General features: G+C 44.8%; 1 protein-coding gene across 1 annotated transcript in view; it reads right to left on the bottom strand.

Moving 5' to 3' along the window:
* LOC131286287 (uncharacterized) overlaps positions 1-9195 on the bottom strand; it is a 42882-nt gene extending 33687 nt beyond the window's left edge. Inside the window, exon 1 of the mRNA XM_058315221.1 lies at positions 9083-9195. Coding sequence (XP_058171204.1) covers positions 9083-9195 — 113 coding nt within the window. The remainder of the gene's footprint in view (positions 1-9082) is intronic.
* Positions 9196-14816: the final 5621 nt, after the last annotated feature.

The following is a 14816-nucleotide window of genomic DNA, read 5'->3' on the forward strand; positions in this document are numbered from 1 at the left end:
CAAATGTGGGTGTGTTGTTCTTATTTGTTTTGGTTTTTGAAAATTTGAATCCTACATTTGTTTATCAGATCTCATGGAATCACAAAATTGTTTTTATCATTTTTTCCAAGAATTCGTACATGTAAACATGTGTTTTACTTCAAAGCATTTATACTAGTGATTGATTGTTTGTTTTAGGTAGATAATTACTTAAAACCGTGCTTAAGTGCTCTGGTTAGTTTAACTGTTTATTGACAAGATCAATTGCGTTGAGACTCTAAATTTATGAATTATATTTTAACAAATTATATAAAATCCACATGAACTATCCGGTGGGAGTGTTTAATGATTTTAAGGAAAGTCGATCACTTTTCCACATTTCTAGGAGGTAAATTAAAATCAGTCTCCAAAGGGGCACGTTGTTGAGTCATCACATCACAAGAACATTACAGGAAGGAATAATACGAATTGAATGAAAAAAATCATCAAATAACGTACACCATTCAACAACACTCATACAACATTAAGAGGTGGACAAAAGGTGACATATTTTGAAGAATGGAACGAGTATAACATCGACAACATGGAACAGCAAACATTTCATAAACAATCACGGACGAGGTCAATTGTTTGGTGTGCGGGAGGTTCAATAGAATCACTATATTGAAAAAAGCCGACTATATGTGGCACAGTAAGAATTTAGATTGTTTCAGTGAGAATGAACATATAAAGGAAGTTCAAACAGACGGTTTCAGCCATTGCGGAAAAAGTAGGATTAAGAAGTGGTGTAGAGGTACTGGGGAAGAATAATGATAAGCACTATCATACCTTGACCTCGCGTATGGTCGAGGGTATGAGAAATTTGATTTTCCTTCTGACCTCCATGGCGTGGGACATGCAGAAGAACAGAGACAGAGAGATGAAGAAGAAAGGCGAGAGAAGAAAAGTGACTGTTCTCTCGTGTTTGAAGGCTGACGATGCTGTCGCTGATCTGTTGTAGATCCTTTGCTCCGTCCTTTATTCGATGCTAAGTCCGGCTCGACAAAGATGATGGTGACTGTTGTGATGATCTAGAAATGATCTGAAGTGTTAAACGGTCTGCGTTACTTCCGCTGGAAGGGATTGTATTCGTTGCGTTGATAGTCATGATATCTCCAACCACTTTTATTGATCTTTTAAATGCCGTGTAGCTACGATTAGTTTAAAACATTATCACATTGATTTAGCAGCAACTTAATATGATTTACGATCTCAGAAATATATCCATCTATCTTTTGCAACATATTAAACGTTTAAACGTTTAAAGTCCCTAATAGATCGATCGCTATATTCAACCACACTTTGTTGAATGATAAACACACTAACAAATAATAAGCCTAAGGTACAAAAGCTGCTTTGATAGCTTAAACACCGTAAAGAGGAGTAGAGAAGAGATAGAGAAAACGAAACATAGAAAAATTATGAATAAGATAGTATTGTTAAGATGAGAGAGAGAGATAAGAAAGATGGAAAAGTAGTAGATAATAATAAATACTGTAGACTCATTTACATACCTATATGAAAGATTTTTGCCAAGAGAAAAGAGAAAGAAAGAGAAAATATGTAATTAGAGATGAAGAAACAATGTGAATAAACGCAGAATTTGATATAGTAAGCTTATAATAACATTGATGTGAAATGAAAGGTTGACAAACGATAAAACAAAAAACAGTTCAACGAGTAATGAAAAAAGGGAAATCTCTAAATCGGGAAGCTAGAAGAAGCAGATAAGGACGAAACATGTTTCAAGTAGTCTGTACAGAAGCTAAGGACAACGTCTGACAAGCATGCCCGTTTCTAGCTCCGAATAGTGCGCACTATTCACACGTCCTTGAGGAGCTTCTACATTGGAGTTGATATGGGGTTTAGCAGGGATGAAATTGTTTGAACAACACCACAGAGGTAAAATGCACAATAAAAAACATAGAACTGCTGGACTGACGGGCAACATGAATAAAATATTCTGCTGAGACAATTTTGATCGTTGAGGTAAGGGTAAGTGTCACATCTATTGGGACGTTACTATTCTGCGAAAGAAACACAAATAACACAACATTTTTTCCCCAAAGTCTCTGAGTAGATAAAATGTCTACCTCTGCAGCAACATGTAATAAATTGTTGCATATCGTTGATTAGAAAACAAGAAACCAAAAAGAACAAAAACAAAATTCCAACATTCTATCCATTTCCACGGAACGGCCTTTCAGTTGCCAACTATCGGGGGAAACTCCGTAAAATAAAAGTGAACCCACCCCTTCGAGGACTAGCGCGTAACGCGCTTCGGACGTACGGTCTGACGGCGTGTACGAGCGAAATGCAAATGTGATGAAAATTTAATCTTCTTTGCCAGATTGTGTAACACTATAAGGCTGTGTTGTGGTGGTGTGTGGACCGTTGGAATGGTGAGCCCAAGTGTTGTGTACAATTTGCCAATTGCCCTTGTGGAAATGTCCACTCACACCGGCCCGCCCGTACAGTGGTTGTTGAAAACAACCCCATAAAGTTTTTGCCATACGGGGTTGCCATGCTTTTCTCTTTCCTTATGGAAGAGGAAAGTTGTTTTTCTGCCTTGTAGGCCAACGGAGCGAAACGGGGACAGCAGAGAACAGGCAGAAAAGCTTGTTTTGAGGGGTTTGCAATCTCTTATAGACACCCCTGAAGGAAGATGAGGGTTTTTATCTTGTTTCTATTTCTATTTCACTAGCACCTAGCAGCCGTTCTAGGGGTCGGAAAACCCGTCCTTTCTAGGAGCAAAATAGGAAAAATGAAAGAAGAAAAAGTAGCAGGAAAAGGCAATGGAGCACGCGTATGAAATTGGCTTCTAAAACAAAGGAAATGCGGACACGGACAAAGTCATGAAGGCGTAAGGATGTAAGCTTTAATAATTCAACAGAGGACGTGAGCAAACACGACAAATTCGTTCTTGTGGCCACTTGTTTTCGCGTAAAAACAAAGGAACCACTGGAATGTCAAACCGAGGGTTTGGAAAAAGAAAATGTGGGTTCAAACTAGTGCACGCTTACGCGTGTGTGCGTTTCAATAAAACGATAATATCAAATCCAATGAAAAACTTTACCCAACGCCATCGTATCAGTGTCTTTATCTCCTGGCCGGAAAGCCACCGAAACTGAACACGATGTTTGCTGGCAAAGGGCGTCAATTTTTCATCTGCTGCACAAGGAAAGTTTGGCTTTCGGGGATGTTCTATTGGGGCCGCCAAGCAGTGTAAGAAACTAGTTCCTCCTACAAGGCGATAGGCCTGCGAACTCGAGCCGGGACACGTCCCATCTCCGTGAAGGGCGTACCTTCAGGCCGAAAACTGTGGATGATATCCTTCACGGTGGTGTCGACGAGAGTGGCACTACGATAGACAAAACGTGTTGTCCTTTCGCCCTTAGCGAAGCCCCCGAAGAGCCAAGTGTGGGAAATACAATCACTCGCGATACAGATGGTCTTGCAAGTGGAGGCGTGTTGCGAGAAACCAACACCAGGCAGGACACGTTTCGGTCCGCTATCCTCGTTTTTTCTTGTGCTCTCTTGTTCGGAAGGGCAATACGAGGCTTTGAAGTTTTGTGTAGTAATACTTCGCGGCTTAGAAGCTGCCTTGGTGTAGGTCCTTTCAAAGTGTTCTGGAGGGAAACACTTTCCTCCCCAATTTTTGACGCCATAATTAATTGAAGCCGACGAATGTGTGCTTTGTGGAACATTTTCGGCTTCCTGTTTGTTATAGCTTATGCTTTGGAAACTTGAACTTCAACGTGTCTCAGGTCAAGCGCTTCTGTCATCCCAATACCAATATTAATTACCTCCTCCGCTGGACGAAACAACCTAAATACAATTCCCACCCAAAGTGCTACGATAAAAATTTGCACAGCTCATTGAAGTCCCATGATACGCCATAAAGACGTTACCACCACCACCCGACGTCGAATCACACGGCTGAAAGCAAGCGAAGCATTGAGAATCGCAGAAAAAGCAAAATCGAAATGAAACTTCTCCTACGGGAAGAGGACGGCTGAGGTGCTGAACGTTGCGGTTCAAATCTGGTGGGTGATGAAGCATAAACATGGTTTAATGCGCAATTTGCGTTAAGGGAGAGCTCACGAAGAGACACGAAGATAATTGAATTGTCGTATTTTCATGTCGTTTAGATGCTTTACGGCGTGTTTATTGGATTATTGGAACAAGCTTAGACATTTTCGCAAAATTTGTAAAATATCTTCTGATTATTCTGTTAATCGTCGAACCGCCGTCTACAGTGGAATAAATAATTTGATAGGTCTTTAAAAAGGAAAAATAAAACAGAATTTGAATACTGTTTATTAAATTCTTAAATAATTTGCGTAGTTTCTCGTGGAAAGTAATTTAACAAACAAGATGGATCTTTTTATTTTACTTGTAACGAATTATCTAGAAGAGGATATTTGAAGCTATATTTATGTAAATGTATATTTGATAGCCCTCTAAAGTCAGTTGGCTGACGAGTTTCTGTTTTTTAAACCCTTTCTGTTAACCAATAATTATTCTAATCAATTTAACTTTTAACTAAACTTGATGTCTCATCATTCATCGTGAATGCTTCATTTAATGGAAATGTTCCTTTCATAAAAGAGTTTCAAACGTAGCGTGTGCTATGCTGAAACCCTTGCTAATGTTTCAATTTGGAAACATTAATTGAAGCATAACCCTTTTCACCGTGAGCTGTGATGGATTTTAATCGAGAATTAACTTCTCCCGAATGTTTGCTTCCTAATATTTGTACATGAAGTTCGTGGACGGCGAGTCCTGGGGATGTATCCATAGCAAAGTTTCCCCTTCAAAAAGTTGATTCAAAATCATTTATTTAATATGAGAAACATGTTTCAGCCAAAGGGCTGAACGAAATAAATTAATTCTTTAGAAAAACTTTCCAACAGGTTTCTTCTTCTTTTATTGCACATGGTTCTCGATGAATTAGCAACGAGCCGTTCGGTGGAAATTCTTGATTTTTATAAACTCAAATCCCTTTTACCAACGGCACGGTTTAGCAGGAAACAGGATGTCTGTGTGGTTGGAAGCCGGCAGCAAACGTCGTAGGAAAAGTTATTACCCCTGCATGTGTGCTTGCGTGCAATTAACAGAATAAGTGCCAAGTACGGCCGGAAGCATCTGGTTGTGGTATTAGGTCTCATGGCGACGGACAGCAGTCGAGTGGCAATCCAGCCAACTCACATCAAAACACAACTTTTCCTCCTACAAACAGTGCCTTCGGCGGGGATTTTGGAACGTCTGAAACGTTGTCCTCATAGCTAGCATTTCTAGGAAACGTATCGTTTACCAAGCGGCTGATAACCGTGCGTATTAGCTTGCCCCGTGGCAGTGCGCATTCCTTCGCAAATCCTTTGCGGCTTCAACAGACGTTGATCTGCCAGAGGAGGTGTTTAGTTTTCTTCGAGGTTGAAGAAGCCAACCGAAAAGGACGCACATGCTCAACTGTTTCGCAACGCGACCAATCAAAAGAAACCCGGGAAGAAGGGATCTAAAGGACACACACACATACACACACCCACGATCTATTAGCGAAGCGACTGACGAAGGCCACCGGCTCGGTCACCTTAACCGCCAGAAGGGCGATAAATTCACGTACGGTAGCTAAATTGGATGACACTTGAGCGATAGAGCAAACAAAAACAGTTTACCATTTCCTCGCCCCTAGCAAACCCCGTTCCCTTCTCCCCCCTCGTAGGCGCACGATTACCTGGGAAAACATTTTATCATGTCCAAGTCAACCGGGAGACATCAAGACGGGAACCTCGACGCACGTCTTCCCATCGTTCACGGCTGAAACCATCTAACGATGGACTTGTGTTCGTGCGTGCCCGAAAATACCCTGGCCGCAGGTGATGCCTCTTCGTCCTTGCCATCCTCCAACCCCCTCCCTCCCCTTTCCTCCAGCTATCTTCAGCGTTATCCGAAGAACCGCTGGACGGGATGCCCGGAAAGCGAGCCGGAAAGGACTGGCAAATCTAATTTGGCGTAAAGATAGAACAGCCAGTCCTGGCGTTACGAAGGCATCCGGCAGAACGATGAGGGGCGAGTTAAGAAAATCGAAAGGACACGCTAAGTATACACACCACTCCGGTTGGCTGTGTATAGGTTACATGCTTTTCGCCGGTCCCGGGTGATGTATGCATACATACATTCAGACCCAAGGAGGCCTGAAATCGTCGTGGTCGCCGCGGAGAAGCGCGGAGAACGGCGCAGTTTATGCTCACTCTGGTCGCTTCTTCGTCGGTAGTTATTTTTAGTCGACTGAACATGCTTTAGCACTCGCCGCCATTTTCCTCCGCATCCACCCGGCTCACCAAACCCGGGGAAAAACGCGCCAGGAAGAGGGACATTTATTGGGCTTAAAGTGAATTTTTATGCCACCCGTTTTATTGACTACGTGCAGAAAGGGGAGGGGGCCCGACGATAATAGGATTCGGTGTGGGATTTGCAAAAGTGAGTGCGAAAGAGAGTGTTTGATTGTGTGCCCTGTGTTTTCTTCCCTCCCACCCCCAAACGGTGGCTTTGGTTTTTCGGGGCAGGTTTTATTGCAGGTTAATTTTGATCGTTACCGTGTTCGTACTGGGGGTGTGAAGGGAGGTGAAAAAGGGGGCGGGTGCTGAGTTCGAACATCTTCGCTGAAATGGCGGATCCCGTGGCTCACGTTCACGGTCGTACAATTATCGTGCGACGCTCCGAACGACAGCTTGATGGGCATTTTGGGGTGATAGACTTTCACGAACTGGCATTAAGTAAATTACCTTTCCGAGGTGTTTTTCATTTGTGTGTCGGGTTCCGTGGAAGGTGAAACTGCGTACGACACGGTGCGAAACAATGGCCCGAAGCGAAATCCCTTCGCAGATTCTACCTCTCCCGTCTAGCGACCTTGATCCGGTGGCAACGTTTCGAAACCGAATCGATAAAAGCAAGCATCGGAATCATTTTGTCACGAGCGTTGAGCTCGAGTGAATTCCCGCTGACATCGAATGGAATGTCAAATAAATCGCCCTAAGGACCGCTTCACCTCATCGATCGATCCTGCGAACCCATTCGATGGCCGTTACATCCTGCCCAATCTTTGATGAAGCGCGCCTCTGGAACGAGGTCACGTTGTAGGTGGCATGAGGGGGGGGGGGGGGGGGGGGGAGGCAAAACAGAAAGAGAAAAAGACGAAATCGATTCCTCGCCTCCTTTTTCTTGGAGATTCGATCTCGACGAGGTGCTTCTGGGGCGGAAACGTCCACCGGATGTCGATTTCGACCGTTCCGTCCGCTCCGCGTCTAATCGGTTATTCGATCTATCGGGGGCGTCTGACGAAGCGGCCCGTGTGTGAAAGAATGTAGCTTTTTGTGCCGTCGCTGGGTTGGGGCGTCGTCGGGAACGACCATGGGATTCGTAATGATTAACGGGTCGGGTTGCTTCGTTTTTGTTTTTGCCATGCCGTGCTTTAACTCAATAAATGTGTATATGCTTGTTTACGGCTGTTTGTTCATCTGCCGTTCAAGGTGATTTGTGATTGGAGTTTGGTAATAAACATGGGTCATAAAAAGTAATATCAATATTCTTTAAGCTTCACCGAGATACCTCACAAATACATTCTTTCGTGGATGTGGAATTAGGTTAAGGATTTTTTCTTTTTTTGCTTGATTTCATTTTTATTTTTTTTTTAAATCTTGAAATGGATTTTATCAAAACTACGCCAAACCAATCCAAACCGTAAGGGATTTCTTCGTAGCACGAGTTTCTACCAATTCTAAATGTTATCGAAAAAGATTGAAAGATTTCCGAACCGCACGATTTGATTTCTTTCCTCCAAACTCAAAACCTCTCAACACCAAAGCCAAACGAATTTTCCCGGTTCCCGGAAAAGCTCTCTCCCTAAGTGAAACGTACTGTTTGTCTTCGGCAAAGCATGCAGATCCATCGCGCACCATTGTCTTGCGTACTGTACGGGTGAAGTGGCCACTCCAAGGGCAAACTCCGTTATTGCATTTGGGGTTTTCGGTTCGGTTTGTTTATCCCTTTTTGTTTTCGATGGAGCGTATATGCGCACAAATCCCATTTCAAGTGCAACCCTCCGGTCCGCTGGAGCTCCTCCTGGGTAACTGTCAACTTTTATTCCATGTGCCATGTTGATGTCACTGCACGATAAAAGAATTGTTTATCCTCCGCCAAAAGGGAAGTTTGGAACGCGCTCCCGGTCGAGAGGGTTTAGTCTACGTACAACCGGAGCAAATTGGAACGGGGAGTTGTCAATGCGTTCGGCAAAGATGCCACGAACATAAGCGTACGGATGGATGGATTTTAAGGGAAGTTTTCGTTAACCTTTTTCCGGTTAGTACTTGCAACGTGGTAACGTAAAGGACAAACTCAAACCAATCCTTTCTAGTTAATTTTAATTAATTTTAAACAAAACTAACATTTGTTCTAGCCACGAATAGAAGGATCCGGCAGGTTTGATCATAAACCCCAGGGACCAGTGTTAAGAGCTCAAACATAGAGGAATTAATTGTAAATCGTGTTTCGACTACAAGCTACGATCATTACGACTGAAAAGGAGCTGGGTATGGTGTAGCAATTTATGCTTTTCTGGACACCTTGTTAGACAAGCTACGGAAAAGAAACGTTTGATTATAATAAAGACAAGGGACAGTCTACTGTAACCATATATTCCATGAATAAAAGAAAACCAAAAAAACGGGGCCACACTCACACGATCACGCATTATAACGAAAAGGGAAATCTGTGCTTATCAAAACGAGTTTCGGTAAGTGCCGGGGTAAAAGCACACAGGAAATTCAACGGGAAATGCGGCGCGGTTAGGTGGGAGTGAAACAAGAACCGAAACAAAAAAACGGGCACATCTCAAGTACGCAAAAAAAATGTGCTGAATATTATTTGCAGTGCCTCGTGTGTATGTTGTTCTTCTCTTTTGCTGTTTGTTGTGTCGCGCATACGAACAAACAATGGTGGCGCATCGCGATCCCGGGTGCGGGATGTGAGGTTCCTCGCGATGACGGATCCCTCGCACACTTACTGAAAACAGTGCCGACGAGGTCGGAGCCGAGCAGGAAGCGGCCGCCGTACTTCCGTAGTTGAACTGTGTCTGATAGCTACTGCTGGAGAGGATCTTCTTGTGTGCTGATGCATGGGCTCGATAGGCACTGACACTGAGTTTCATTGTGTATGACACGGGCCAGGACGCGGGCCGGAAACTAGAAGCACGTACACTTAGCACGCATATGCGCTCTCATAAACACACACACACTTACACACTCATAGACACTCCACCTCCCCGACTTTGGGTGGCCTTTGCGGGTGGCACGCACCTTTTCCTTTCTATTTTTTTACTTTTTTTATTTGCTTCCTTCGCCGCACACACACACACACACACATTCACGGCGTGTCGGTAGGCAGGAAGGATGTGCTAAATGGCACTAAAAAAGCGCCTGGAAAAACTAGGACATTCTATTGGTCGTAAGCACTTAAAGGGTAAGCGGCTGGAAGCGGCATTGGTGCGGTATTGGTATCTGTTTGTAAAAAAGCTACACCTGAGCCTGAGCTCCCACTTTTTTCCCGTTGGTTTTTCCTTTCTTTTTCCGTCGTGTTGCACTAAGCCCACCTCTTTTGCGCTTGATTTCTGCTTTGTTCGCTCTGCAGCGTCATTCGTTTTTTTTAAATGCACACTTAACGAACCGGCGCTTTTCCGCGGGGTGAACACTTGACACGAGGCTGCACGAGCGGTCGGATTCACTGCTCACGACACCGTCACGATGTTGGCCACTGGCTAGAGGGGACCAGTGGTGGCTGGAAGTCCACGGTGGTGCACCTTCTTTGCCGGTTGCCGGAGAATACCCCGGGACAAGTGGTCGTCGTCCTCATCGCGGCAGTAATCAGCGCCAGAAGGATGAACCGCACCGACCTTGGAAGCCATGGGAGTGAGGGCCCGGTCGGTGTGTGTCCCGGGGAGCTGGTTTTTCTCACGCCCAGTTCACACGTCGCCGGCACGTCGTCGTCCGCTTTCACTCGTCAAACAGCCATTCCGCTGCACGTCGCTGATCGTTGTCGACAGAGAAATTCTGAAAGAAGTGAAGAAAAAAGGAAGTCAAAACAAACAGGCACGAGCATGAAAATGAGCAACAGCAACGGACACAAGCAAATTTCCAGCTGGCCGAATCACATGAATTGACGCGGGAAACTCTCTATCCTTTATTTTCCTTCCACGCCCTCGTTTTGTATGTGAAACAAATGAGCGTGCACCTTTCGTTTGTAATGATTAATGAAATTAATAACGCTTGGCAGCAGTTTCGGCACAAACTCCCCTCTCCCCCTTGGGTGTGGGGAGGAGGAAATTTAGCAGGGAAAACAGGGAATCTTATACACATAACAGCATAATTATCATGATTGATTGAGAAGCTTAGCAGAAATCGCTGAGCATTATCTCAGAAAGGATTAGATAATAAGCAAGGTTGTTTTCGGACTTGAGGTGGGACAAAAAAACATTAGCGACTAGAAGCCGATGGAATGAAAATGGCTTGATGGAAAAAAAAACCTCTCATCTGTAATGAAAAATAGTCCGTCACCAAAACAAAAACCCCGCACCGTTGAGGGAAATAAAGCAGTCCGCGCACACGATAAGCGTTAATAAAATAAAAAAAAACGCTTCGGAACGCTTCGCCAATAGGAAAACTAATCCACGATGGGATTACGGTGCCGTCCGCTTTCCTGAAAATATTAATGCCCGTTTTAAGAACCCATTTCCGGTCCCGCCACCACCACCACCACCGCCGTCGTTCGGTGAGATTATGAGAACCGAGCACGGCAAGGACGCGGCATAAATCAAACATAAATAATCATGGTGGCTAGGAAATCGAAGGGCAAGCAAAGGGAATGACTCCCGTGGCCTTCGATGGGTGGGAATGAAAATCTCGTCCTCCACCATCCCCACCTCTGAGAGAAAACAATCGGAAAGTGGCGGTCGGTTTCGTGCGAGAAAATAATAGAATAAAAAATTCGACCGTTAATCGATCGGTTGCGTGCGATGCTTCTTATCGGACGGTGTGCGTGTGTGTGTGTGTATGTGTGTATATGGGTCCCGTGTTTGTTAAGAAATTACGGCGAAGATTCATTGGCGATCGCTGGCGTCTCGAAGGAAGCGCCTAATGAAGGTGCCGTTTAGCCGGAGTGGCCATTTTCAGCCAGCTGGGACGGTGAACCGCGATGTTTCCGGCCTCCACCTCCTCCCGGAGGCCATTGCCACGTCTTTTATTAGCGCCATTATTGCCATTATTTGTGGCAGATGTGAAACTCCAACAAGATTGATGGTGTGTGAGCGGTTTTGACAGGGTCGGATTTGGACGGTGGGATTACAGGAATTCACTCTTTTTTTTCTTATGTATCTGCTAGCCGGCCCTCGCTCATCGAATCGAACTGATCATTAAATAGCATCGAAGATGCTTTGGATGAAGGTATCCAGAAAGAAGAACAAACCTTCGGGACAAGAGAGAGAGATGGAGCAGAACGCAAAAAAAAACCCGCCCCATCAGCGTCGAACGAACAAACCCGATTTTGATGGCTTATTTTTCATGTTGTTCACGAGCCTTCGTGTTGTTCCTACCGGTGTTTGCCATCCTGGCGACAACATTACGGCTTCCCCCGAACCTCCCTCTCCCCGCTGCGGTCTTAATGTCTTTATTATTCAATGAACGATTCGATACACAAAAACATGCTGACGATGGTGTTTATTCAAATGTGTCACCCGAAAAAGGGAGAGCTATTTTGAGCACTCTTCTTTGTTATTGTCTGCTGCATTACTCTTACTATGGTGATACGCCGGGCTGAGTACGCGGATGTTGGCGGATTTATGGGATAATCTTCGAAACCACTCGAAGTAGTTATCATCGTTGAGTTATACAACCGCTGAATAATTATACTTGATGGTTCGGACTGGGTACGTAACGAAGGACGGAGACGGATGATTAATGATCTCAAGAGTGGCAATTGTAAATTCTAAAAACATGTTGCAATAATGACCACGGAACCACGGGAAAAGTCCACAACCGATATGAAAGTTTTTCGTGGTTAAAATGAGTTTGAAATTGTTCGCTATCTTGGTGAGAGTTGTGCAGGGAATACCGACACTCGTCTACTTGGGTCAACAAGCCGAGTTGTGATTGCTAATCTCAATTAGTCTGCAATAATTTGGTAAATAAACAAAACATTCTTGTAATAAAGCCATCCAATCCAGTGCTCAGTTAGTTTCTGTTTTAAAAGAAACCATGCGAACAAGTTTAAGATCTCGAAAACTACCGTAAATGCCTCTTCTTGTACACAAAAAGGCAACAATCGATTCGTATAAAGGCACTCGGAATTGGTTTTCCCATAAATCAAATCTTTTATTAACATTCTGTCAGTGCCGGTTAAGTGCGGCGATATTGACCACAGCATTTGGCTTGCATTCACGTCGGAAGTCGCTAGTGTAACTTCCCAAACATCATTCCACCTTTTTTACCTTTTTTTTCTCTTCCGCTGCCCTACAGCGTCACACACACATAACATCACGCTAGAACCGCCATCCGCTTGTTAGCTGACCACTTTTTCATTTGAACTTTCACCAAAACTCCCACCCTATCGCTGTCACTGTCTGTCACGGGCTTCTTAATCATGCCCCCACGCGGCTCCTGTTTATCGAATCCGTGCGGTGACTCGCCGAATATCCGCCAGAAAATAACAAACAACCGCCGCCCCAACCCTAGCCCCCCACTTTCTCCCTTTTTCCCACACCCCCTCGTCAGCGGAGTGTAACGCAACGGTCCGATGCCATTCGAACAAGTTTTGCGTTATCGGTGCGTTGACGCCGTATGTTGGTATGTATTTTTTATCATCCCATTTCCGGGCCCCCCTGCCCTTCTTCCAACCCGTCACGAAAGTAGTTCATACGTCGGCCGCCAATGTTCCACCAGATGTGTGGGGGTCACTTTGATTTCTTTTGAGGCTTGGATGGTATTTCCACAAAAACTGTTAGGTTTTATTTATAACCTATCTTAAAACGAAAGCAGGAGCAATTCTGAAACTCATTGATTGCTGTTTAACTTATATTAAATTCATCATATTGTTATTGGTCGAAGTGTAAAAATAATGTCAAACTGTTATCTGAAAAGTTCTTCAACTATTTCGCCATGTTAGAAGTTTTAAAACTGAATCACTTCAAAAATATGACGTTTCAATACTCGTTGGCTATACGATTCGAAATCCTAACGCGCTCTTTGGGAGGTAAATTGTGAAAAGAAACACGATACCATGTTGAACGCCACACAAATGACCGATGTAATCAAACACGAAACTGTGGCACAAACAAACACAAACTCCCGCCCTAGGACGCCCTGGCGCTGGCTCGGACCGTCCGAAATATTCAAACACCCACACCATCGCGACCGGGTGAACCGGGTGGAAGGAAACAGGACGTGAACCATTTCCGACAAGTCAAAGCCCTCGAAAATGGTCGTTTCTTTTCGTACCGAAATTCCATTCCGTTTCGTTCCGATTCGATGGGTCGCTCAACCACCCGCACCCCCTTCCCTCTGAGGCCCCACTATGCGAGCTGTCCGTCCGTGTGTGTGTATGTTTCGTCCTTGCATCCGACCGGGCAGACGACGCTGTTCTGGCACTGATTACTGCGAGTCGATCATGCGTGTCGAATAAAAATACGGTATTACAATTCAACCCATCGATAAACCCAACCCGGGCGCTCCAATCATCCAGCGAGTTTCGCTTGTCTTGCGGTCCGGGCTGCACGTTCCGTTACCCGACTGCCTTGAGGAAATGCCTTTAACTCGAAAGGACGTTGCGGAACGAACCCACTCCGATCGGGGCCTCCGGCTTTTTTCCCTCCTCCCTTTACGAATACACGAAAGTACAACTGTCCAAGCAACTGGCCACTTTCGGTGAGTTGGAAGGAGTGTTCAGTTCCGGTATGGTCCGATTGTGAGCGAATTTATTTCTACGTGGAACGGCTGAACTATGTGTCTGGTTGGGCCATTATTACCTTTCCGCCATTACTGTTCCGGGCGGCTGCGAAGCGAATTTAGGAAGTGAAAGAAATTTAATAATGTGCAGCGCTATCTTAATACGTTCTACAACGCTGCCCGGAAGTTGGGCGAGCATTGCTCCCTCCCCATTTCGGTCCTTACGAAAAAAAAGCCCTCACAAATCTTGCCCCACTTTCCTGTTCACCTGCGATGGTGCCTCGTTTTTTTTTTGTCCACCCAGCAAATAAATAAAACGCACAATGTGGATCTAATCTTAACCCGGTCCGAGCGTGGCGGACAGTTTTTGTTTTGCCTTCCTTAGCCGCATCCTTTTCTTCGCCGCCGTCGCCGGAAGTTTCCCTTTGGAGGAGAATTAATGAACAGGCGACGCGTTGCGTCTGCACGACGACCTGCCAATTGTGGTAAGATAGCCGCATTCCGAACGGCCAGCGACGAGTGGCATATAATTGAACTTTTTTGTTGTTCCATCCTGTTTGGAAGCCACGCAAGAACGCGAACCGTCGACCCCCCCCCCCCCCCCCCCCTTTCTCCCCATCATCCACTTATCTGGAAGATTGTTGTGCTGCTCGGGACAACGAAGCAGAAAAGATCCCACTAATTGAGAAAACCTGTGAGGTGTTTAATTAAGAAACTTTTCGCTCGTTCTCATTGCTCCCTCGTTTTTTTTAAGGAAAGTTGCTGGTCTTGCGGGGAGGGATTGATGAAGGACATGATTATTTGCGA

Source organism: Anopheles ziemanni, chromosome 3 (genome assembly GCF_943734765.1).
Source record: "Anopheles ziemanni chromosome 3, idAnoZiCoDA_A2_x.2, whole genome shotgun sequence".
Lineage (NCBI taxonomy): Eukaryota > Metazoa > Arthropoda > Insecta > Diptera > Culicidae > Anopheles > Anopheles ziemanni.